The sequence below is a fragment of the Macaca nemestrina genome, chromosome 1 (genome assembly GCF_043159975.1).
Source record: "Macaca nemestrina isolate mMacNem1 chromosome 1, mMacNem.hap1, whole genome shotgun sequence".
NCBI classification, from domain to species: domain Eukaryota; kingdom Metazoa; phylum Chordata; class Mammalia; order Primates; family Cercopithecidae; genus Macaca; species Macaca nemestrina.
Window position 1 is genome coordinate 148,493,482 of NC_092125.1, and position 27,638 is coordinate 148,521,119.

Genomic DNA, 27,638 nt, shown 5'->3' on the forward strand with positions numbered 1-27,638 from the left:
AGATGACGTTCCATAGGATCCAGTGAATGGCAGTTATTCACCTAGCAGGAACCAAAGGCAGACTCAAGCTCTACACAATTCATGCCTCAGAATCTTATTGTGTGCACACAATAGAAGATTATGCAATATAAATCATAGGTTACACATATATTGTCCTACATAATGAATGTTATTTAAAATAACCCTCATGCATTTCAACTATGCATTCTTTTTTTTTAAACATCTTGGTTGCTATCTAGTTTTTTTTAAAAACAGCTTTGCTGAGTTATAATTGACAAATGATAAACTGCATACAATATGTACAATTTGATAAATATCTGCACATACCCCATGAAGCCATTACCACAATCAAGATAAAGAACATATCCATAAGACCCAAATGTTTCCTCCTGCCCCTGCCTTCCAATACACCTCCTTCACCCCCAAGTAACCCCAAGTAACCACTAAGCTGTTTTCTTGTCACTATAGATTAGTTTGCTTTTTTCTGGAATATTTATAAATGTACCCTTTTTGTTTATCTTCTTTCACTTAGCATAATTATTTTTGAGATTCATTCGTATTGTTGAATGTAGCAATGGTTCATTCCATTGCTGGCAAGTATTCCATAAAAGAAAAAAATCTTTAAGATTTTAAAAAAGAAAATCTTAAGAAAGCTTTAAGATTTCTTGGGATTTTGGCTGTGGGTGTCATATCTGGGAAATCTTTGCCAACTCCAAGGTCACAAAGATTTTCTCCTATGTTTTCTTCTAGAAGTTTTAGAATATTTGGTTTTACTTTTAGGTCTATGATTCATTTTGAGTTAATTTTTGTATATGGTGTGATGTATGGATTGAGTTCACTTTCTTACTTATAACTATCTAACTGTTCTAGCATCATTTGTTGGAAAGACTATCCCTTCTCCACTGAATTACCTTTGCATCTTTGATGAAAATCAACTGACCATGAACATGTGATCTATTTTTGGACTCTATTCTCATGGATTAATCTATTTATCTGTCTTTATAGTATCTTTTTATAGTAAAAAGAGTTAACATAAACATACTTTGTGACAGTCCTATGTAAGGAAATGTGCATGTACTAGTAATTTAATTTCCACATCAATCTTTTGAGGTAGATAGTCCATCTTGCTTTTCAGATGAAGAAGCAGAGGCTCAGGGAGGTGAAGTCATCTGTGGCCATAGAGTCACTAAATGACTTTAAGTAATAAGTTTATGACTTAAACCAGGTCTGTCTAATTTCAAAGCCTGTGCTATTAACCACTTGTGGCAAACAGAATAATGTCCCCCTAATATTTTCATGTCTAATTCCTGAAACGTGTTAATATGGTTTTGTATGTCCCCACCCAAATCTCATCTTGAATAATTCCCATGTGCAGTGGGAGGGGCCCAGTGGGAGGTAATTGAATCATGGGGGCAGGACTTCCCTGTGCTGTTCTCATGATAGTGAATAAGTCTCACGAGACCTGATGGTTTTATAAAGGGAAGTTTTCCTATACATGCTGTCTTGCCTGCTGCCATGTAAGATGTGACTTTGCTCCTCATTCACCTTCCACGATGATTGTGAAGCCTCCCCAGCCATGTAGAACTGTGAGTCAATTAAACCTCTTTTTTCAAATAAATTACCCAGTCTCAGATATGTCTTTATTAGAAGCATGAGAACAGACTAATACACTTCTGTATTGTTACCTTACATAAGAAAAGGGACTTGTAGATATAATTATGTTAAGGATCTTTACTTTGTGTTGTTTTTGTTTTTATGTTCTTTTTATTTATTTATTTTTCATTTTTTTAAACATTTATCCCAGATGTTGAAGGTTAAGGATTTTGAGGTGGGGAGATGATTGGGCCTTTGAGATTGGCCCAGTGTAATCCCAGGGGGCCTTATAAGAGGGCGACAGGAGGATCAAAGTCAAGGAAGGAGATGTGACAAGAGAAACAGACGTCATAGAGAATGATTCAAAGATGCTATGCTGCTGGTTTTGAAGAGGAAGGAAGGGGCCAGGAGTCAATAAATACAGTGGCCTCTATAAGCTGAAAAAGACAAGGAAACATATTCACCCCTCAGGGCCTCCAGAGATAATCAGCCCTGCTGACACCTTGACATTAGCCCAGTGAAAGTAATTTCGGACTCTTGATTTCCAGAACTGTTAAATAATAAATTTATATTGTTTAAGCCACTAAGTTTGTGGCAATTTGTTACAGCAGCAATAGGCAACTCGTATACCACTAAGTCGTATTATAATTTGGACAGATTATTTAATATTTGGGAGTCACAGAGCACCTTCATGTCTGTAATGGCCACGATAATGCCTACTTTATAGAGCTAAGGCAATGAGAAGAGTGGGCCTGGCACAAAGTCATTGCTCCACAAATATTAGCTATGTGTAAAAATTATATTTATTCTCCAGAAACCTCTGGGCATTGCCCTGTTAGGCCCTTAGGACTGACAGTTTTTTAATTAGCTTATTGATACTTTGGTTCCTTCTTAGAAAAAGAGATCTCAGTTTCTTGGAGCATGACAGCCATCAGCCCTGAGTAACAGTTGGCAAAGTCAGGGCCCCACCATGAGGAAGTCAGAGGGGTCCTGACGCTACCTGAGGGGAGTCTGGGAGTAGAGACAGGCTTGAGGAGAAGGGGATGCTAACTCAAAACCTACACTTGTCTCACCATAAAGTTCTGAGGTTAGTTTTTTCTTTCCCTTAAGCAAACATATTCCTATTTTTCAGTTTATTTACTTTCAATGAATACATCTCAAACCGTGCCCCTTTATCAGGTTCATAGATTTTCTTACCAGTCAATGCATTTAGTCAAGAAATATTTACTGAGCACCCACTATGTGAAGAGCATGGTGCTACTGCCAGGGTATCCAGTCTAGACAGAGAGACAGATATTAAATAATAAAGTACACTCATAGATACAAATTGTGGGCTGGGCATGGTAGCTCACACCTGTAATCCCAAAACTTTGGGAGGCCAAGGCAAGAGGATCCCCTTGAGCCCAGGAGTTCAAGACAGCCTGGGCAACATAATGAGAACCCATCTCTATGGAAAAAGAAGAAAAAAAAATAAAAAACAAAAATAAATAAAAACAAATTGTGATAAGTGCTATTTGGGAGAAAACAGGGTGAGAGATGGAACTAAGAAGGGTAGCTGTGGTGGTCTATTTAGACAGGAACAAGAGACAACACAATTCATTCACTCATTCATTTATTCAGTAATGAGTTATAGTGCTGTTTGCCATGATTTGGCCATGAGTTCAGTGTTAGGGATCAACAGTATACATTAAATAAGGAGTATTTAAACAGAAATACACATAAGACAAGGTTATGTATTGACTAGTTAATGAAAATGTGACCAGAGGCTCACAGGAACCTAACCCTGTGTTTCCCCTAGGGGTAACAGTTCAGTATTGGCTAATTCAGTATTCAAAGGGACTGTATAGATTCCAGGAACAAGAATTGACTGTACTTTAACTTCAGAATTTTAAGTGCTATGAAAGCAATTAAACAAGGTAATAGGTGACACAGAGGTCAAGGAACATCTCTTCAGGAAGTGAGATAGTGGTCTAGATCTCAACGATAAGAAAGAGAAAATTGCATAAGGGGAAGATCTAGCTAGGCATCAGGGGCAGCAAAAGCAATGGCCTTGAGGCTGGAATAAATTTGGAACATTCTGTGCTAAGCAGGGCTGATGGGCTGTAGGTTGGCAAAGAGGAGGAGGAAACAAGGTCAGGACCACTTGAGCACAGGAGTCAGGACCACTGTAAGGTGTGTCCAATGGCAAAGAAAGACCATGGGGGAGTTTAAGCAAGAAACACGAGTTTAAGCAACAAACACGAGTTTAAGCATGGTCAGGCTGCTGTGTGCCCAGTGGACTGAAGGAGACTGAGTGGAAGCAGTGATATCAATTAGAAACCTCGGGAACTAACCGATGTGAGGAGTGCAGAGGTTTGGACTAAGGTTGTAGATGGGAAGATAATGCGAAGCACATGGGTTTGAGATATATTTTAAAAGAGGTGGAATTCACAGAAGTTGGGGTGGTTTGGAAGGGGTAGGGAGGTGTGGAGGGAGAGAGAGAAAGAAATTAAAGACGACTCCCATGTTTCACTAACTCAATAAATACTTATTGGGCAGCATATTCTGCCACAGGCACTGTGCTGGGTGCTGATAACAGAGCCACTGACATTAGCTGACATTCTCTCACTTTTTCCCTGCCTCCACACTCCACACCTCTGCCCCTCTCTACCGCCCTGACCCAGGTCATTACCATCTTTTCCCTGGATTGTTGGGAAAACTTCCTAACTAGTCTCTCTGCTTCAGTCCTTGCTCCTGCAGTTTGCTTCACAGTAGCCAGGACGACCTGACCCTTTAAAAACATGTCAGATGGAGTCACTCGTTGATTAAATACTACCAATATTTCCTCATCCCATATGATTAAAAGACAAAATCTTTACAGTGGCCTACAGAGCTTTTAAGTCTTCCTCCTTGCCCCCCTCATTGTCTCCTTTCTTTTTTAAAAATGAAGTGTGTCATCTAAGTCAACTCGGAGAGAGAGGTTCCCCCTCCATCCCACCAAAAGAAGTCTTGTTGTAATAAGATTACTTAGCCTTTACATGTAGGAACAACATTAGGTTAGTTGTCTAAGTTCTAGTTATTTGCTTAAAAACCAGCCTCTTTCCTTGAAATAGTGGCATCTTAGCGTGAAATACAGATAACTACCTATGAGCAAAAGTTTGAAAAAATACTTACCTGATAAAAGTCTTAAGTTGCAGACTTATAACACTTTATAGTTATAAAAGGCCTTCCAATAATCATATAATGAATTTTTAATGAACTGCTTGGTCCAAGTTTGTTTCTCAGTTTGAAATTCTCTACTCTTATTTTTTCTTTAAAAAATTTTTCATTTTATATTTTAATTAGAATAGTATCATTTTAGCCCATGTACATTTTGATTGATCACTTCAGTTTGTAGTATTCCTGCTTGCTTACTGCATAATTAAAATATTATAAAATTGAGGACGTAAGTTGCAAATTATATTTCCACTTACCCATGCTCTCCATATTTACTGGTTCCATGTCTTCACTAGCTAGAATATAATAAAAGGAAGTCAAATTTACATTTTTGAATCAAATACATCTCAGTTTATTATAGTCTTGTTTTCTTTTTCTTTTGAGATGGACTCTTGCTCTGTCGCCCAGGCTGACGTGCAGTGGCACGATCTCGGCTCACTGCAACCTCTGCCTCTGGGGTTCAAGTGATTCTCCTGCCTCAGCCTCCTGAGTAGCTGGGATTACGGGTGTGCGCCACCACGCCTGGCTAATTTTTGTTTTTTTAATAGAGACGGGGTTTCACCATGTTGGTCAGGTTGGTCTCGAACTCCTGACCTCATGATCCACCTGCCTCAGCCTCCCAAAGTGCTGGGATTACAGGCGTGAACCACTGTGCCCGGCCAGTTTATTATAATCTTTACCAAACCTCAAAACACAAAATATAAGTGCAAATATACAATGAAGAGTTAAACTATCTTGTGAATAATTAGAGAAAATCTGAATAATTGTCTTTCACACTGTTATCTCTTAGTGATATGTTTACTACAGCATTCATTATATGGCATTTAATTGGTATCATAATGAAATTAGTCAAAAGACTAATCCGTAAGAATGAATCTCCATATATCTTATTCCTCATTCATTTGACTTTATGACACAGGAATATTTTATTTAATTTGATATGTAAAACCATAATCATTTTGCTTCTAATATATATACAAATACTCCACAAAAAAATCCCATTCAATGAAGAAATAATCCTACCAGCTAATATTGGTTTTGGGCTTTTTTTGCGACGTGATGACTTTTTCTTTCGTTTTGGAGCCATGGTTCTGGCTTGGGCTGCATAAAGAGATGATATTATTAGTAAATTATTACAGTTTGCAAACAACTTACAATTTCAAATACTAAACATTATCATTTAATAAACATAAGAATATGTTTTCTAAGTTTTACCCTGGGCTAAATCAACCTGTATCTTCCTAGAACGGGCGATCTGTGACAAAGGTCTATTGCAACAACAATCTTACTGATGAGATCTTACTGTTCCGGTGGAGCCATTCAGCTGAAGCACACTGTGGTGACCTGCCAGAGCAAAGTCTCAGCCACAGGTCCTGCCATGGAAGCACAACAGAGGACTTGGCTTCCCTGCATCTCACTGAAATTCCCATCCCAGGTAGCTGCTCTGTGCTACCTTTTGCTGGGCTTTCCAACAGGTAGTCCAGCTACAAAGACAAGATAGGCCACTGGGAGTGATAGGCCCACAACATGCATATGCATATCTAATTTTTAAATTAACGTAATTGAGATCATACTTTTGTCTTAGGATGTGAACACATAACCACTAAGGCCTTATTTGGGCTATCAGAGAGAATGCCTCCAAAAGTTTTCCATGGAACTGCTCATCAATTTTGACAGGATACAACACTGGCCAAGGTCACCACCATGACATCAAATCCTTGTCATCTCCGCCATGCTCACCTTTGTCCCGTTCTCTTTAAATGGTTAGGAGTGTGACTGCAGGAGCCTGGTCAGCAGAGTTTTTAAACAGGCTCTACTTTTTCCAGCTGAGTGACCATGGGCAAATTACTTACCTTCTCTAAGTCTCAGTTTATTCATCTATTTAATGGCGATAATAATAAAATCCACCCCACAAGGTGACTGTGAAGACTTAATGAAATGAAGTGTCATCAGTCAACTCAATCATCTCTGACTGGTTTGTATCACTTTAACAGATCAACACAGACTATTATTTCACAGCCTATGGTCAAAATATCAAAGTTTTATTTTATTCCTAGATACTCAATCACAAAATCTTGTCCAAAGTGTGGATGTGAGTGTGTCTGTGTTTTTGTGTAAACATCTTTGCTTTAGATTTTCTCATATGTATTTTTTAAATAATAAAAATAATAGCTCACATTCGTGAAGTGCTTACTATGTGCCAAGCACAGTTCCAAGTACTTTATATGTATTTTTAATTTAATCTTAACCACATTAAAACATTTTTATTGACATATAATAGTTGTACATATTTGGGGGTACATGCGATATTTTGATACATGTATACAATGTATAATGGTCAAATCGGCATAACTGGGATTATCCATCATCTGAAACATTTATCTTTGTGTTCGGAACATTACAATTCTTCTAGCAATTTTGAAATATGCAATGAATTATTTCCTACTGTACTACTAAATACTAGATAACCACATTTTATTATTACTATTATCTTCGTCTCCATTTTATAATGAGAAAACGGGGCCCCAAGAGGTTCAGGTGACTCTCCTGAAGGGACACAGAGCTCAATGGGCACTGGTGTCAGGCTGTGAGCCCAAGCAGCCTGGCTCTAATAGCCACATTCTTACCCTCTGTACTAGATGATCCCTTGGATTTCAATGATAACTAACTGCTGTGCTTCATTGCAAATGAAACTATTTTAAATCATTGTCTTTACCCAGGAAGGCAGGATTTTTTTTTTTTTTTTTTGAGACAGAGTCTCACTCTGTCGCCCAGGCTGGAGTGCAGCGGTGCGGACTCAGCTCACTGCAACCTCTGCTTCCTGGGTTCAAGCAATTCTCCTGCCTCAGCCTCCCAAGTAGCTGGGACTAAAGGCGCGTGCCAGCATGCCCGGCTAATTTTTGTATTTTTAGTAGAGATGGGGTTTCACCATATTGGCCAGGCTGGTCTCGAACTCCTGACCTGGTGATCCACCAGCCTCGGCCTCCCAAAGTGCTGGGATTACAGGCACGAGCCACTGCGCCCAGCTAAAACGCAGGATTTTATTATCTAATCAATATTTTATGATTCTGACAATTTCTATTTTTAAGATATTCTGCAATGAATGGATCTGATTTAACTCTTTAGGCTATCAAATGTCCTCCATATCACTTCCCAGTCTTAGTATATTTCAAATCTTTCATCTATTCCTTTTTTCAGAAGATTCCTTATCAATGTACTCCTTCTCCATATGCTATCCCAGCTGCGTTTTAGTTTGATGTAAAATACTGGAAAAAACTTTCTTTTTTTTCTCCCCCAAGACGCCTACTCTGTCGCCCAGGCTGGAGTGCTGTGGTGCACTCACAGCTGTAATCCCAGCACTTTGGGAGGCCGAGGTGGGTGGATCACAAGGTCAGGAGTTTGAGATCAGCCTGGTCAACATGGTGAAAAACTCTTAACACCACTTAGCCTAACCTATGCACACACCATCACCACCACCACTATTTATTCCACATATATACATTGAGTGACTATGCTGCACCAGATGCTATCCTAGGTGTTAGGGATACAGCAGTGAACAAAATAGGCAAAAACCCTTGCGCAAGCTTACAATCTAGGGGAAGAAAGATGAACAAATAAAGGAGGAAAATATAATTAGTATTTTAAGTGGTGAGAACTACTAAGGAGAAAAATAAGGTAAAAAAAGGAATTGGACATTGGAGCAAAGACTTGAGAAAGGAGAAAGCAAGAAACACAGATATCTGGGAGAGGAAGAGTATTTTCAGGTGGAGGGAACAGTATGTCTAAAGGTTCTGCGGCAGGATCATGCCTGGCATATTTAAGAAAACAGCAAGAAGGTCATGATGGCTGGAGCAGAGTCAGGGAAAGACTACAGGCAAAGCTGGTCAGAAAGGTGATAGGGATATATTAGTCAGCTTTGCTGCACTAACAAATGACCCCTACATCTCAGTGACATACAATAACAAAAATTTATTTCTTCTCATGCTATGCACTGTAGTGTGGATGAGCTGCTGCAAGTCTTCTTATTCCGGGACCCAGGCTGAAGAAGCAGGCCCTATTTCACATGTACCACTTTCACAGCAGAGAAAAAAGCAGGAGAGCTAACGGAACTACATAATGCTTCCTAACTTTCTCCTTGGCACTGACATATTGTGCCTCCTGCTGACATTCTATTGGCCCAAGCAAGTAAGTCAATCCTGATAATGGGGGAGGGATTCTCTGCCTGATTGGCAGTAGGTGGGAATGTATGATCCTCTTACAGGTACGGGAGGTAATGGCTGGGAAGGATATAATTGGAAACAACTATATAATATGCCACCAAGGTCTAGGTCATGTATTAGGACCTTGGCTTTCACTCTGAATGAGGTGGAGAGGTACTGGATGGCTTTGAGCTGAGAAGTTACTTTACTCCCTCTGTCCCACAATTTAAGGATCAATATGGCTGCTGTGTTGAAAAAAGACTGCAACAAGGAAAAGGCTGAAGCAGGAAATCCAGTTGAGAGACATTTAAAAATCCATGGAAGAGATGAGAGTGCTTAGATCAGAGAGGTGAAAGTGAGATGGGAAAAGTGATCGGATTCTGGGTATGTTTTGTTAAGTAGACCCAATAAGATTCACTGGTGACTTGAACATATCACTTATGAGAAGGATAACATCAATGAATTTTGCCTAAGAAATTGAAAGCATGGAGTTGCTATTTATTGAGATGGAGATCCCATGGAAAGCAGATTTGAAAGAGAAGTTCAGAAGTTCAATTGAAGGTATATGAAGTTAGATTGCAAACTAGACTATAAACTCTGTTAGCATGGGGATTATATTTTCTTTCCAATTTTTGTAACCCCTGTAACTAGCACAGTGAACATACTAAAAAAAAAAAAAAAAAAAAAAAAAAAAACCCTTAGATTTATAACTCCTTGGTCCTCTTTCCCTTCTGCCATGCTTAGCCTACGAATTTCCAGTCTAAACGAAAGGCTTCTGCCTAATGGTCTGTGGAATAATCTGTATGCATGCTGTATTACTTTTCTCTTAATGCTGTAACAAATTACCACAAATTTTGTGACTTAAAACTACACAAATCTACTATCTTACAGCTTTGTAGTTCAGATGTCTGACACAGGTCTCACTGGCTTAAACCAGGGAGTCAGCAGGGCTGCATTCCTTTCTTTCCAGAGCCTCTAAGAGAGAATCTGCTTTTCTGCCTTTTCCAATCTCTAGAGCCCACCAGCATTTCTTGGTTTGTGGCTCCATCTTCCAACTTCAGAGTCAGAAGGGAGAGTTAAGTCCTTCTTACATAGCATACTCTGACCTCTCATTTCTTTTTCACTTTTAAGGACCCTTGTGACTACATTGGACCTACCTAGATAATCCAGGATAATCTCCCTATGTTAAGGTCCACGATCTTAATTTCATCTGTGACTTTACTTCTTTGCCATGTATGGTAACATATTCACAGGTTCCAGGAATTAGGAAGCGCTGCCTTAGAATTAAACTTGAATATAGGTATCAGTTTACAATCATCCCCCAAATAATCAAAGTAAACAAGTGTCCTGTTCTTTTCAAACGCTGCTATTAAACGCTCTGTAGATAATTTGAGTTTCCAGTTTTCAGGGAAAACCAAAGTCAAATTTTCGGCAACAAATTAGGCACCAAAATTGGAACGTGCATTAACGCGTGCTGCCTTACCTGAACTGCTCATTTACTACTTTCACAAACGTTAATTGATTACTGTCTAAATTACTGACTGGTGACTAAGGGCAAAGTGACCTAGTGACTGGTGACCAGGTACTAGTGACCAGGTTGTTCTAAAGGCTTTTAGGGGTCTTAATTCTTCTTCATTAAAAAGCATAATATCTCCATTTCTAGGCACCACAGACAGAAACATTCATAAGCGGAAGTGAGCCAGGTGAATATAGTCTGAACTGAAAGGAAAATGGTTACTTTGGGAGTAGCCACCTTATATTGTATTTCAGTTTCAGGCAAAATTTTGCAGTTTATTTTAGTAATTGTAAATAATAAAAATCCTACCAACATTATGTATGGAAAATAAATCACTTTCAATTGGGGGTATCGAAACCAAATGAATAATATACTCTATAACTTCAATAAACACATTTATTCAAGGTTTATTTTTTATGTAGATCTTTCTTTTTAAAAACAAATTCCCAATAAAAGATATTACTTTCAAATTATAGCAGGACTTACTGAAGTTTTTTTCATAAAATTAATTGAATATTTCATGAATGTGTTACATTTAACAAACCTTTTTCTATTGAGTTGCTTATTAAAAGATTATGAAAAAATTTTCAATACCCAATCCTACTTTACTAAGATTACTTTGAAATGTGCATAACATTTTTTCTGTTCCCAGCTGAAATCAATTTGTAATTATTAAGAGCAGCAGAAGAGGAGAGGCGTGGTGGTTCATGCCTGTAATCCCAGCACTTTGGGAGGCTGAGGCGGGCGGATCATGAGGTCAGGAGATCAAGACCATCCTGGCTAACACAGTGAAACCCCCGTCTCTTTTAAAAATACAAAAAAAAAAAATTATCCAGTCATGGTGGTGGGCGCCTATAGTCTCAGCTACTAGAAGGCTGAAACAGGAGAATGGTGTGAACCCAGGAGGTGGATGGAGCTTGCGGTGAGCCAAGATCACGCCACTGCACTCCAGCCTGGGTGACAGAGTGAGATTCCAATTCAAAAAATATATATATATATATTTCATCTACTCCTAAAATAAAGGTTGTGCCTAACCCAGTGGCTTGTGTTTTGACTGGTTTTCAAACCACTAGAGCTGAGTGGATTTCAAAATAGAAATTTTGGAAGGTAACACTTAGAAATGTTTAAGCATTTTTATTAAAAATATTTTTGATATTAAAACTACTTATTTTCTTTGTAAATTAATTTACGCATTTCAGAACACCTTTTGCCATCAATGCACAAAGGTCACATTTTCTAGATTCTATGTTAACAGCAAGAGACATTAGAGGTTGACAAGTGTATATTTGGTAAGTCCCCTGCATAACAGATCAAAACCTGTGATGGTGCACCACTTGATTACGAGGACCACTGCATTCACAGCTGTCTACGATCTGCTTCCAAACTAACTCTCCAACTTGCCCATGACTGTATCCTCTTATGATGCTTCTATTATTCAGGAGGTTAACTACTATAGATGAAGGCATAAGTAACATAAATTAAATTGTCATAATACAGTGATTTAAACAGCTATTAATTGCCTCTCTTCACTTTATTCATGTAATGCATTGTGAAAGTTGTCAGAATCAGCATGGAGCCACTTGTGTTAAAAACCCTGACAAACAGAGCTAGGGAAGGCCATGAAGGGAGTGTATGTCACAAATGCTAGATAACAAGAACTATCACAAAAGACTATACAAAACCACAACCTTGCATAAAGGTCATTGCCACTCTACACACACACACAAAATACTACTGCTAGGATATCTGCCCAGGAACTGCCTGTCCAACCTCAGACTGGTGCCACCCTTGTCACTGATTCTGTAGCCAAGGATAACTATCTGAAGACAATGATATAATCCTCCTCATTTTTCCTTTAAAAACCTTTGTCTTCTTTTATCTCCCTGAATATGCATATAGTTTACCACTGCATGTGTCTTCCCATTGTAATGCATATTCCCAAATAAACATTTTATTTTAGAGAGTCCCCCTCTCTGTTTGCTATCTAGGTTGACAACACACACCTGTTTACATACTCTCATTTGTTGCCTGTGTGTATGTGTGGCTTATTCCCAGCCAAGAGATCTTGATTATGAAAGGCCTTGTAGCACTGGCACCTTCTCTTTAACTGGGGTCTTCCTTAAAAAGTCTTATCTTCTCAGATCTTCTTCAATTAGCTGACCTCATCTAGGTGGTCATCATCCTCTTTCCTCTTCCCAAATAATTTACAAGCTCATCATGCTGGCCTTCCATTTTTCTATATTTATTCATGTATTTATTTATTTATTTTAATTGAGACGGAGTCTCGCTTTGTTACCCAGGCTGGAGTGTAATGGCGTAATCTTGGCTCACTGTAACCTCCGCCTCCTGGGTTCAAGTGATTCTCCTGCCTCAGCCTCCCAAGTAGTTGGGATTACGAGCACCCACCACCATGCCCATTTTTTAAATCTATTTTTTTAGTATTTATTTATTTATTTATTTTATGAGACAAAGTCTCGCTCTGTCGCCCAGGCTGGAGTGCAGTGGAGCGATCTCGGCTCCCTGCAAGCTCCTCCTCCCGGGTTCACGCCATTCTCCTGCCTCAGCCTCCCGAGTAGCTGGGAGTACAGGCGCCTGCCACCACGCCCAGCTAATTTTTTGTATTTTTAGTACAGACGGGGTTTCACCGTGTTAGTCAGGATGGTCTCGATCTCCTGACCTTGTGATCTGCCCGCCTCGGCCTCCCAAAGTGCTGGGATTACAGGCGTGAGCCACTGCGTCCGCCCAATGTTTTATTTTTTAGTAGAGACGGGGTTTCACCATCTTGGTCAGGCTGGTCTTGAACTCCTGATCTCAGGTGATCTGCCTGCCTTGGCCTCCCAAAGTGCTGGGATTATAGGCATGAGCCACTGCACCCTATCTTTTATTTTATTTTTAAGAGATGAGGTCTGGCTTCATCCCCAGGCTGGTCTAGAACTCTTAGCCTCAAGCAATCCTCCTGCCTTGGCCTCCCAAAATGCTGGAATTATAGGTGTGAGGTACCTCTCCAGCGATATCTTTTAAAACAAACAAACAAACAAACAAAGATTTAGAATAAAACCCAAGACTAACATCTTGGGTCTCTGGTAAATGTGTCTCCAAGAACTACTGATTCTCAGTAAATCTTCACTAAGACCCTGGTTAAGCTTCAAGATTCTCCTGGGCCCTTCAGCCATATTTTGGCAAGTATACAACATCCACCCCTAGAGACAACTATTCCTGCAATGTCTATTAGTCTATTCTCTCATTTCTTTCCCTCCATAACTATTTCCACTACTTTCCAAGATTGAATACTCACTTATTTGAGTAGATCCTATCCTATTACTTCTCCCTTCCAAATATGTCCCGAATTCCAAGCCCTCCTCTCCCACAGCCTCCTCTGGTTCAGGTCATTAACACATCCTCCAAAACTGGAGCTCCAACCCTGTTTTGTGCCATGAACCTTTGGCAGCCTGGTGAAGCCCATGCATCAAATAAAAACATGGAATTACAAAGAAGACAGATTATATGGAAATATAGGCATTAAAATATTTAAAAAATCATGATATAATAATTTGTACTTCTTTATTAACACATTAAATAACAAAATCTAGCAGTGGTTCTAATAACTACCTTAATTGTGAGGTAATGATGAGGATAAATAATATATTTACAATCTCTATAATGTAATATGAAAAGAGTTGGCGGCAAAATCACAGGCCTGTGAATACTACTGTGGTTTGTTACCAATTGCATACATTTCAATCGGTGGTTAGTGAAAATAAATATGTAATTTTATTTTATTTTATTTTATTTTTTTTTTTTTTTTTTGAGACAGAGTCTCGCTCTGTCGCCCAGGCTGGAGTGCAGTGGCCACATCTCAGCTCACTGCAAGCTCCGCCTCCCGGGTCTACGCCATTGCCATTCTCCTGCCTCAGCCTCCCGAGTAGCTGGGACTACAGGCGCCCGCCACCTCACCCGGCTAGTTTTTTTTTTTGTATTTTTTAGTAGAGACGGGGTTTCACCGTATTAGCCAGGCTGGTCTCGATCTCCTGACCTTGTGATCCGCCCGTCTCGGCCTCCCAAAGTGCTGGGATTACAGGCTTGAGCCACCGCGCCCGGCCCCCTAAATATGTAATTTTAAAAATCCACAGATTCTCCTCCCTGGATCCCCTGCCCTAGATCATGGACACTTAACTGGCCTCTCTGCCTCTGTTCTGACCAGAACAACTACTCAAGAGGCCAACCTCAGAGCACTCCAAAAATGCATCTCTTATCAAGTCTCTTCCCTGTATAATGACTTTTGTGGGTCCCTATCATTCACAGTAGTATTCTCTTCCAGATTGTAGAAATGGAGCTCATTTGAAATGCATTCCTGGACCTCCTTTGATTTTGGAGGTCTGGGGTGAGCCTGGGACTCTGTATTTTTAAAAGCACTGTGAGACAGTCTTGCACTGGTGGTCTACACACCAGACTTTGCAAAACAAAATAGAGTCCGAACTCATGTAAGTATGGCCTTCGATACCTTCACAGTTTGCCTCACCATGTCAACCCTTCCAGTTCTATTCCAGCCTCGTACGGTTTCCATTCATTCCCAAACAGTTCAGGACTTTCCCACCTCCCTCTCTGGAGAATGGTCTTCCCTCCCACCCCTCCTGCTGCTTCTTGTCCACACCATACAGGCATCTCTCTGCTTGCTTCAATCTTACTCATCATTCAAGGTCAATAGGAAGGTTTTCCCCAAAGCCTGAATTCTCCCTGACTTCGTCACTCAGGCTGAAACAATCTTGTTCTCCCTGACACTTTCCAATCATACTATGTGTAATTATGTCAGGTCTCTGCAAAGGCAGGGGCTTCAAACTCAGAGCTTCCTAAAAGATTGCTGTGAATTCGTTTAGCATTCACCATACACAAGAAGAAGGAGAAAGTATTGAGCAGCAATTTAGGTACTAGGTAAACTAGTCACTAGGGGAATAAGACAATGTCCTTACTTTCAAAGCGTTTGTGTTCCCTGTTCATCTTCCTCACTGTTTATCTACTCCAGCCCTTTCTAAATAGTCCTGAAGTAATCTATTTCAGCCCACATTAATCTTTTATTCTTTGACCCCCGCCCCTAGACGGATAATCAGAATCAGGCTATTTTGGCATTCATTCATTCATTCACCCACTCAATCATGGTTTATTGAGCTCCTACTATGTGCTAGGCAGTATGATAGTCACTGGGTATATGTAACATGGGAACAAGACAGTAATGCCCTCAAAGTTCTTAGAGTGTCGTTAACCGCTCTCTCGTTGCTATTTTTGTCTCCCTCTCTAGGCTGGAAGCTCTTTGAAAGCAAGGAAAGACTTGTATTTTTTGTAGTCTTCACTGCCACTAACCTAGCACATTGCTGACACAGCGAGTGTTCAAATACCCTTGAAAGAGTGAGTAAAATACTTCTTTTCCACGCCGCCTTTCCCATTCAGAGCTTCCCTTACCTGATACTGCTGATCTGAAGGAAAAGGAGCCTCTATGCAGTGCCCTCGGGAAAAGCTCCTTCGAGAGCTGGAGGTGGGAGTTTGACTCTCCTCTCTCAGAATAACAAATCGCAAGGGCACAAACCGCAGCAACTCTGCCGACTGTTGCTAGGACGCATCCGTCGCTAAGAGAAAAGAGGCGATTCTTCTGCGAGATTGACAGAGAACCTCTACCAATACAGTGTCCTCTTCCTAACAGTCTCTTTCAAAGCAGGCTTGTGATTGGATGGCACGATGTGACGTCACTTAACGCTAACGGGTAAGGCCAGCAGCTTTCCACTACTAAGGAAAGAGTTCTGTGGCTTAGGTATATTGATAACAGTGGCCCGGTCCGACCCCAGGTCTGACGGTCTCGGTCCATGCCTCGCACCCACCGCAATCTCACCCAGAGAAGAATATTTTTGGGGTGTGGACCCTAGGAACCAGGAGAGGAGATGTTAAGAAGTCTGCCCACTCAGAATCCTTTCGGGCAGCTTTCCTGCCCATCCTGGAGCTGGGCCCTCCTAGGGAGTGGAGAGGAAGCTGCGCTCCACTGAGTGTCGTGGGCGCCCCAGAACCCTGATGGATTACATTTCCCTCTTGTCAGAATAACTTTTGTTTATAATTTGATTCAAGCTTAAGTATGAGTCTCCGGGGAAGAAACTTGAATCCGTGAGTAACCCAAGGTTCATTTTAACTGTGATTAGAAGTCCTGTGGGATTCATACAGTGAAGCTTAACTCTCTGAACACTGTTCTCCTCCTTTCCCTTAAAAAAACTTATAACTGCCTAATTTGTACAGTGGCAGAATTTAATAAAGTAATTTAATTGGCTGCTGTAATTGGTCTAAATTAATTTTTACACTCAATTTAAATAAAATATTTAATTGAGAAGAGGCTGATCATTTATGACATATGAGACTTTGGGGGCTGGTGCGGTGGCTCACGCCTGTAATCCCAGCACTTTGGGAGGCCGACGTGGGCAGATCACGATATCAGGAAATCAAGACCATCCTGATTAACACAGTGAAACCCCGTCTCTACTAAAAATACAAAAAATTAGGTGGGCATGGTGGTGCGCGCCTGTCAGTCCCAGCTACTCCGGAGGCTGAGGCAGGAGAATTGCTTGAACTCGGGAGGTGGCGGTTGCAATGAGCCAAGATCCGTCTTAAAATAAATAAAGAAATAATAATAATAACTTCCTAATTTGTAAACTGGCAGAATTTAATAAAGCAATGTAATTGACTGCTGTAATTGGTCTAAATTAATTTTTACACCCAATTTAAATAAATCTTTAATTGGGAAAAGGCTGATCATTTATAACATATGAGACTTTAAGGATCCTGAATGAAGATTTTTACATAATGTGCAGAAAGATCATATAGATTCTTTCAAATTTCTGAAAAATTTGTGTTCACAAAATTCAACCAAATTTTACAATACAAATTATGAAGAAAAAAAAAAACGGAAAAAGAGGTATTATCTAAACATTCTGACAACTTTTTTCCAGCTTGTCCACTCCCAGGCACTGGAAGATTTGTTTTCCCCTGGGCTCAGTCTTGAGTCTTCTTTTTTTAATCATCGCACTCTCCTGGTGGCATCAGCATCATATATTCCCCTTAGCTTCAGCCATCACCACTAAACACGCCAGACTTTCATTTCTACATTCTCAGCCTAACATATCTCTTAAATTCCAGACCTGAATTTCCTCTAGCTACTGGACATTTCCAACTACCTCTCTAGTTCAGTTCATGTTGTTTAATAGATGCTAAATAAAGATTAAATGGGCCGGGCGCGGTGGCTCAAGCCTGTAATCCCAGCACTTTGGGAGGCCGAGACGGGTGGATCACGAGGTCAGGAGATCGAGACCATCCTGGCGAACACCATGAAACCCCGTCTCTACTAAAAAATACAAAAAACTAGCCGGGCGAGGTGGCGGGCGCCTGTAGTCCCAGCTACTCGGGAGGCTGAGGCAGGAGAATGGCGTAAACCTGGGAGGTGGAGCTTGCAGTGAGCTGAGATCCGGCCACTGCACTCCAGCCCGGGCTACAGAGCGAGACTCCGCCTCAAAAAAAAAAAAAAAAAAAAAAAAAAAAAGATTAAATGTAGTGAATGAATGAATTGCCATAGCACCACAACTTAGCAAAGCCAAAGTCAACTCATCTTCTTTCAGGAAACTGTTTTTCCTTCTTTATTTCCTACCCTAGGTAATAGCGTCATTGTCCATCAGTTGCAAAACGAAATCTGAAAGTCATCCTTGACTCCTCTTCTACTACCCACAGTCAATATATCATTAAGTCCTGTCATTTTTCTTTCTTAACTGTCTCTCAAATAATCTATTTTCTCTTAGCCATCCTCTGCCTCTGCCTTATTTCAGATATGCCTTGTCTCTCACCTAGACGGCAGCAATAGTCTTTTGACTTGTTCTCTTTGCCTCTAATTTATATGCCAAGTTGCCACAGAATTTTCCAAATCATAGTTTGAATTTGACATCACCCTGCTTAAATATGCTCAAGCTGGCATATGAAACTCTGTATAAACAGGGTTCTGCAAGACACTGGAAATAAATCTGAAAGGTAATTAGTTATTTTTCTAACCTCATTTCCTGCTTCCATCCCCAGCCCAACCCACATTTTAGTCCACTGCTTCTTAATTGAAGACCCGTAACAGCCAAGGAGCAGGAAATCACAGGGACCAGGAGTGAGTAGTAGGTTGATGGAAAGAAGGTCTATAACATGACATAGACTCCTACAACTGAGATATATTTGTTTCATATAAAGAATTTATGAAGTTTTTGCACTTGGCTCTGTGACGAATTCATGTTTGTTTCCATTTTTTAGAAAATGTCTAAAGCTGCTATTAACTAAAATTGACAGAAAATTGAATAAACACAAAGAAACCTTAGGCAACTGTGACATGCTCATCCTTTGCACAGCCCCTGACATACTGCTGTGCAGGTCCAGGAGTGTGTGGGTCTCAGGTTGAGAGTCAGAGCTCTGGTTACACAGCTCCCGACTGGTCCCCTGTGCTGTGCTGGGTTACAACTGTGTGTCTGCTTATCCTGCTGCCTCCATTTCTGCCTCTACCTCCATCTGCAATGCCTTTCTTCATCCTCATTACTTGGTAAATGACTATTTATTTTTCAAGACCCAACTCAAATGTCACCTTCTCTGTCCAGCCATACAGGCACTCAGTAGAATTAGACACTCTTTCCTCTGTTTTTCCATCATAGCAAGTATTACATTGTGTTGCAATAGCTTGTTTACATAGATGTCTCCCCCTCTAGACTTTAAGGCAGGGATGGTGTCTCATTACTTTATATTTCCTTTACATCCTTTATATCACATTGTGATATAGTGTCAAACATAGATTTTGGTTTGTTGTTGTTGTTTAGAGAGGGGATCTCACTATGTTGCCCAGACTGGTTTTGAACTTCTGGGCCCAAGCCTTGTTGTCCCAAAGTACTGGGATTATAGGTGTGAGCCGCCATGGCCGACTGGACATAGCTATTTAATGAAGCATATATTTAATTATGTAATTGATTTACTATTCTTGGAAGTAAATCTAAAAGAAGTTCTCTAACAGAAGCTTCTTTGTATTTTTCTAAATAATTTGCTCTCCATAAAAAAAAATCATAATCCTTCACGGTCAGATTTAAGGAAGAATTATAACCTTGTGATCTGGCTGAGAAAAGCCCTTCTGTCATCTTTTCTTTAGAGACATGCCAAGGGGATGTCCATTTGATGGAATGAGTCATAAGTCACAATACCAAGAAAGTTAAAAGTTAAATTGGAAATGTTTAGAAATTTCTTCATGTTATAAATTCATGATTGATTGACTACCTATTCTTTCATGGGAGTGGTCAGAAATGAAATATCATCATGGTAGCTAGTGAGTATGTCCATGCTCTTCCAGGGGAGGTTGAACTGAATTTCCCTGAAACTTGAAGATATGTAAAAATTAATTTTAGCTTTATTGATTGAGCGAACATCTAAAGAGTCAAGAAGTCATAATTGAAAATATTTCCCTGATTCTTTAAGGACATCTTGATAAGTTTCAGATTGGGTTTACAAAAGGATCATCTGATAAATTGACATGAGGTAGATTTTTACTACTTACTATTTTGGTGAGTGACTCATCCTTTTTGTGGATTATTTTTTAAAGAGTTAGCTCAGTAACTAGGCGTGGAGGACCCTATTTTATGCCTGGGAGCGAGAAGTTTCCTTGTTTGAGTCCTAAACTGCTGGGATTACTACATATTTTCCAAGCGCTTGGGGAAACTACCACAACCTATTGCATGAGGAAGCGAGAAGCATTTGAAGAGTACTCAGCTTCAGAAAGGAGAAAGAGACAAAAAAGCCTGACCCTGGGACGAAGATTTAGTTGTTGGAAGAAAGGGCCAATTTTTGCAATTCTAGAAAAAAATGGACTAGAACATTAATGAGAAATTAGGATCTATTCAACATTAAAGTCAGGAGAAAGGCATTCTTAACTGCACAGAATGGCTTGAGTCTACTGGAGACTAAGGAGGACACAGGCCCCACGTGGCTCCAGAATTGCTGGCCCTTCCCATAAGAGAAGGCAGGGCTCCAGCACTCACCTGCAGTCTGCAGGCAGCAGGTATCTCCAGAAGGGCCAAAGAGAGAGCTGTGGAGGTAAAAACAGGGCCACGTGGTAGCAGAGTGAACTTACTTGTCAATATGGCTGAGACTTAACTCCCTACACCTAGAAATAGTTGGTGGTGGGAGAGTCATTGTATGGTAGTGATAGACCTACAATATCATAAAGCATTAAAAGTCAGTGAATATCAGTTTTACATGTACAATTTTTATTGTCATTAGAACACTTAAATATTGTTTAAAGTGAAGTCACTCAACTATTGTATTTAAATAAGGAAATTATGTTGAAGCCTAAATTTGTCACTTTCTGCATAGGTGGCATTAAACAAGTTATTAAACTCTCTAAATCTCATCTGCAAAATTTGGGATGATAATGCTTTCATCAGAGACAGGCCAGATAAAGGGCAAGAGCAACCACATTGAGTAACCAAGGGTGAGGGCAACCAATGCTGCCCTAAGGGGCATTCTTCAAAAGATACCAAACTTCCCTATAGTGAATTGCGAATAGGTTGTCAGTTAGTTTGGGTTTCCAAAGGGAAATTTTTACAAGCCAGGAGAGACATAAATGTATTCTTCTCTCAACCAAATAGCTTCAGATTTGAAATAAAATCTATGTTGAAAAATTTTGCCATTAAAGGTACCAATCATGAGGGTCAACCAAAAGGCAATACTCCCATTCCTGAGTCCAGCCTGCTTTGATACCTACATTTTGATTTAATTTTTAATTTTTTCGAGATGGAGTCTTGCTTTGTCACCCAGGCTGGAGAGCAGTGGCATGACCTTGGCTCACTGCAACCTCAGCCTCCCAGGTTCAAATGATTCTTGTGCCTCAGCCTCCTGAGTAGCTGGGATTACAGGTGTGTGCCACCACATTCAGCTAATTTTTTTGTATTTTTAGTAGAGATGGGGTTTCACCATTTTGGCCAGCCTGGTCTTGAACTCCTGACCTCAAGTGATCTGCCTGCCTTGGCTTCCCAAAGTGATGGGATTATGGGCATGAGCCACTGCGCCCGGCCTGATACCTATATTTTGAATAGTTTGGCACTCTCCCCAAAAGTTGTCTAGTTTGGAAAAGTGTGTTTTTAATAAGTTATTTCAAATGTAAAGAAAGGATATATATGTTTATTAACAGAAATCAATTTTTCCCTATTTCCACTAGAAAAACGGTGAACACATTTTTAAGGGGTATTAGTATGAATGGATGCCAAATTACTAGCCTGTCCAGATTGCCCACAGATTTTAATCTGTCCCTTCCTCATAGCATTGCCATGAAAAACCAGATAGTGCCTCATATGTGGCATATTCTCAATGAATAGTTGTGGAACCAGAATTAATCAAAATTCTGTTCCAAATGAATGTATAGACATTACCTCTGTCCTTTAGTGACTATTAAAAGTAGATTTGAATATCCAACTGTCTACAAGACATTTCCACTTGGATGTTTAATACATAGTTATCTAAAGCCTGGCCTTTCCTTCAATGCCAGCCAGGAAATATTTGCTACTAGACCACTAGTTTATGAAATAATTGTTACCCATCTGCAGTAAAAGTAGTACTGAAATTGGGAGTTTAAAAACTTTTTAGCAAATTGACACAGTAACTTCATGTTACGTATGAACAAAATTGAGGTTTGTATTTCAAACGTCCTTATTTCATTATTTTAGCAATTTATTTATGTTGTAATTTTACAGAATTATTAGTCTGTGAAAGAAATGAAAACAAAACCAAGTCAACTAACCCTTTAACAGATAGTCTGAGAAGCACTTTTTAGACATCTCAAAAACACATTAAAAACTGAACTGCTGGTTCTCCCCAGATACCTGCTCTTCCTGCCCTCTTCTTCATCTTAGCTGATGGCAATTTCATCTTCAGGGTCACTGCACAAACTTAAGAGTCATCCTTCACACCTTTTCTTCCATCCTTCACACTTTTAGGATATATTTTCAACATTGCAGTCAGAGGGATGCACTTTTAAAACAAGTCATATCATATCAGTCTTCTGCTCACTACCCTCCAACAGCTCCAATTTCACTCCATTTAAAAGCTAAGGTCCTCACAATGGCCAAGGTCCAGCATAACCTGGCTCCTGTTATTTGCTTCATTTCCTACCATTACTCCCTGCAGCTCACACCACTGCAGACATACTGGTGTCCTTAAGGTTACTCAAACACATCTCCTCTTTCGCATTGGTAGGCATCTCCTCTTTCGCATTGGCTGTTCCCTCTGCCTAGAGAACTTAAACAAGATATCCTTCAAGTTTTTGCTAAAATGTTAACTTCTCAGTGAGGCCTACTCTCCACTCTTTTTAAAATGCCAACTTCTCAGCACTCCTCATTCTCCTTTCTCTGCTTTATTTTTACTCATACTATTTATCACCTTCTAACACACTGTGTACTTATGTTTGACTGTTTTTGTCCACTAAAATGTAAACTCTACAAGGGCAGGGATTTTTGCCATGCTTACTTCTCCTGTCCCAGTGTCTAAGTCTATGTTGGCATACACAAGGTATGCCACAAATGTTCATTAAAGTATTTGGAACAAACACCTTGGAGAGTAATTTGACAGTTTATATTAACTAAAAATGAATACCTCCTATAATCTAGCAATTCTACTTCTGGATATTTACCCTAGAGAAAATTTTACAGACGTGCATAAGAAAATGATTCATGGATGTTCACTGCTGAATTTTTTTGTTTTTTGTAATGGCAAAAGATGGCAGCAACCTAAATGTCCATCAGTAGTGAAATGTATAGAATGATATGGTATAATCAATAAAATAGCATACAGCTGCTAAAATAAACTTGAATGAATATAGCTTAAGACAAAATGGTAAGTGTAGTATTAAAGATTAGGTACAGAGCAATGCTATCTTTGTAAACAAACACATGCATGAATGATTCCTATATATAATGGGAACACATATTCAAGAAAAGTATTACAAATGTACTGAAATGATTCACACCAATTCATGATAGAAGGTTACACTTGGGGAGGGTTGGTGTATTAGTCCAGTCTCACACTGCTATAAAAACACTACCTGAGACTGCGTAATTTATAAACACAGGAAGTTTAATTGACTCACAGTTTCACATAGCTGGGGAGGCCTCAGGAAACTTATAATCATGGCAGAAGAAGAAGCATCATCTTCACAAGGCGGCAGGAGAGAGTGTGAGTGTGTGAAGGAGGAGCTGTCAAATACTTATAAAACCATCGGATCTCCTGAGAACTCACTATCATGAGAACAGCCTAGGGGAAACCGCCCACATGGTCCAATCACCTCCCACAGGGTCTCTCTGTCTACAGGTGGGGATTATGGGGATTACAATTCAAGATGAGATTTGGGTGGAGACACAGTCAAACCATATCAGTTGGTTAACTTTATAATGCTTTATTCCTCATAAATTAGGAAGGCCAAAAACAAAAGAAAATGTAAAATGTGTTCAATTTGGGGGGTTGTGGGTATTGAATAGCATTAATGTATTGTTATTTTTGTACTTTTCTGTATTTAAAATTTTCTCAAAATTAAAAAAAATCATCTTCTAGACTGTAAGATCCTTAAGAACAGCAACTATATTTTATTAATATTTTCATTGACAGTATCTAATACCATTACTGGAAAATAGGAGTCCTCAATAAATACTTGCTGAATATGTATGTGTTAAATAAATAAAAATTTTATTGAGAAAAAAAGAAGAAATTAAGGGGAGAAAGATAAATGGTACAGATGTAAGAAGACAGAAAGGTGAAAACTATTTTGGGTTTACAAATGTGTGATTTAATACCCACGCCTCCTGACACTTTCAGCTGAGCTACCTTACTCTAAAACAGATAGGAATTTTGAATACGAAGATAAGGATATGAAAAAAGCTCCCTTTCATCCAGCAGATATGAAGAATGTCATAGGGATCTACTGGCTTGAGATTCAGGAGCAAAAAATTGGAATTCTTGAAATCATAAGTCACTTTGTAGTTTTCATAACACTTTACATGTTTTAAAAACATAATGAGTAACCATAATAATAAACTGAATCTTTTCTGTACTTGGATTATACTAAAAGTTTCAGAGGTTTCTTTTGGTTTAAAAAAGATAATAAAAGCATGATTTATTATTATTATCAGCCAACATACTGAAGAAGAGTATGTATTTGATTATATATGATAATGATCACTACCTGTCATAGATATTTCATAGTAAAAATCATTAAAAGAAGGAAGCATTAATGCAAAATAAATTCCAAATTAAAAATTCTAAATTTTAATTAAAAATAATTCTTCAAATGACAATTTAAAACATATAAAACAATTTCCTTATCTGATATATTTCATCTTTGCTTTGTGACAGATATTCCAGATGAGAGAAAATTTCTCTCATTTTGCACTTGATGTCAGTTCACTTGTTAAACGTGCTTCCAAAGTATTATCAGATTGGACATTGGAGTATCTGTTGCTTTATATAAGCTCATTTACTTTTTTAACAATAAAAATATTTTGTTTTACAGAGAACGATACCCTTTAGTGAATATTCAAACTCTGGAAAATGCAGAAAACGAGATTGCGTATTCAAATACAGTCACGCAGAGCTTAATGATAGGGATACATCCTAACAAATGCATTGTTAGGTAATTTTGTCATTGTATGAACATCATAGAGTGTACTTACACAAACCTAGATGGGATAGCTTTCTATATACCTAGGCTATGTAGCGTAGCCTATTATTCCCAGGCTACAAACCTGAACAGTATGCTACTTTACTGAATACTGTAGGCATCTGGAACACAGTGTTTAGTATTTGTGTATGTTAGCATGTTAGCATATCTAAACATAGAAAAAAATAAAACATGCAGTCAAAATATGATATAAAAGATTAAAAATGGGGGCTGGGCGCGGTGGCTCATGCCTGTAATCCCAGCACTTTGGGAGGCCGAGGCAGGCGGATTGCAAAGTCAGGAGATCGAAACCATCCTGGTTAACATGGTGAAACCCCGTCTCTACTAAAAATACAAAAAATTAGTCAGTCTTGGTGGCCAGCGCCTGTAGTCCTAGCTACTTGGGAGGCTGAGGCAGGAGAATGGCATGAACCCGGGAGGCGGAGCGTGCAGTGAGCCAGGCTTGGTGGTGGGTGCCTGTAGTCTCAGGTACTCGGGAGGCTGAGGCAGGAGAATGGCATGAACCTGGGAGGTGGGGTGTGCAGTGAGCCGAGATCACACCACTGCACACCAGCCTGGGCAACAGAACGAGACTCCATCTCAAAAAAAAAAAAAAAAAAAAAAAGATTAAAAATGGTACACCTGTATAGGGGACTTACCATGAATGAAACTTGCAGAAGTGGAAGTTGCTCTGGGTAAGTCGGTAGGTAAGCAGTGAGTGAATGTGAGGGCCTAGGTCATTATTGTACACTACCTTAAATTATAAACACATAGACCACACTAAATTTATTTCAAACATTTTTCTTCCTTTAATAATAAGTTAATGTTAGCTTACTGTAAGTTTTTTATTTTATAAACTTTTATTTATTTTTGAGACAGGGTCTTGCTCTGTTGCCCAGGCTAGAGTGCAGTGGCATAATCACGGCTCACTGTAGCCTCCACCTCCTGGACTCAGTGATTCTCCCATCTCAGTCTCTGGAGTAGCTGGGACTACAGGAACATGCCATTATCCCTGGCTAATTTTTAAAAATTTTTGTAGAGATGAGGTCTCCCAGTGTTGCTCAGGCTGGTCTCAATCTCCTGGACTCAAGCAGGCCTCCCGCCTTGGCCTCTCAAGTGCTGGAATAAACAGGCATGAGCCACCTCTCCTGGCCTAAAAATTTAAATTATTTATTCATTTATTTATTTTTCATTGCACAATGGAAATGGTATGAACTTTTATTTATTTATTTTACTTTTTTTTTTTTTGAGAGGGATCTCCCTCTGTCACCCGGGCTGGAGTACAGTGGTGTAATCTCAGCTCACTGCAACCTCCGCCTCCCGGGTTCAAGTGATTCTCCTGCCTCAGCCTCCTGAGTAGCTGGGTCTACAGGCGACCGCCACCAAGCCCGGCTAATTTTTGTATTTTTAGTAGAGACAGGGTTTCACCATATTGGCCAGGCTGGTCTCAAACTCCTGACCTTGTGATCCACCCACCTTGGCCTCCCAAAGTGCTGGGATTAACAGGCGTAAGCCACAGTGCCCGGTCAAACTTTTAAAATGATTAAACTCTCCTTTGTAATAACACAGCTTAAAACACGAACACATTGTACAGCTATACAAAAATATTTATATCCTTATTCTACAAGCTTTTTTCTATTTTTCAAAACTATTTTTTTTGTTAAAAAATAAGACAAAAACACACACATTAGCATAGGCTTACACAAGGTCAGGATTAACAATATCACTGTCTTCTACCTCTGCATCTTATCTCACTGGAAGATGTCCGGGGTAATAACAGGCATGGAACTGTCATCTACGATAACACCATCTTCTTCTGGAATACATCCTGAGGCTATTTGACAGCTGGCTTTTTTTTTTTTTTTCAAGTAGAAGTATACTCTAAAATAATGATAACAGTATAGTAAATATGTAAGCCAATCACATGGTTGTTTATTATCATTGTCAAGTATTATGTACTGCACACAACTATATGTGCTACACTCTTATAGACTGGCAGTGCAGTAGGAGTTTATTTACACCAGCATCCCCACGAATAGGTAGATAACGCATTGCTCTACAACGTTATTGTGGTGACATTACCACATCACTAGGCGACAGGAATTTTTCAGCTCTGCTATAATCTTATGAGAGGTGTTGTGTACGTAGTCGGTTGTCCACCAAAATGTGTTATAATAGTAATATACCATTTGGATATTCTAGCAACATCAAGAGCATCACATAGAATCATATGTTGAGGCCAGGTGCGGTGGTTCATGCCTATAATCCCAGCACTTTGGGAGGCTAAGGTGGGCGGATCACCTGAGGTCATGAGTTCAAGATCAGCCTGGCCAACATGGTGAAACCACATCTCTACTAAAAATACAAAAATTAGCTGAGCGTGGTGGCATGTGCCTGAAAT

At 39.5% G+C, this 27,638-nt stretch overlaps 1 protein-coding gene across 2 annotated transcripts in view; it reads right to left on the reverse strand.

The window, feature by feature from the left end:
• Positions 1-27,638, reverse strand: part of DNAI3 (dynein axonemal intermediate chain 3) — an 89,108-nt gene that overhangs the window by 58,732 nt on the left and 2,738 nt on the right. Inside the window, exons 1-3 of one of the 2 annotated variants that reach the window (XM_071088368.1) lie at positions 15,958-16,189; positions 5,812-5,889; positions 5,046-5,084 (exon numbers count right to left, since the gene is read on the reverse strand). In XM_071088368.1, the coding sequence (XP_070944469.1) occupies positions 5,046-5,084; positions 5,812-5,875 (103 nt within the window). In that variant the 5' untranslated portion in view covers positions 5,876-5,889; positions 15,958-16,189. Of the gene's footprint in view, positions 1-5,045; positions 5,085-5,811; positions 5,890-15,957; positions 16,190-27,638 lie in introns of those variants that run through there. The other variant, XM_071088356.1, reaches the window with a different exon arrangement.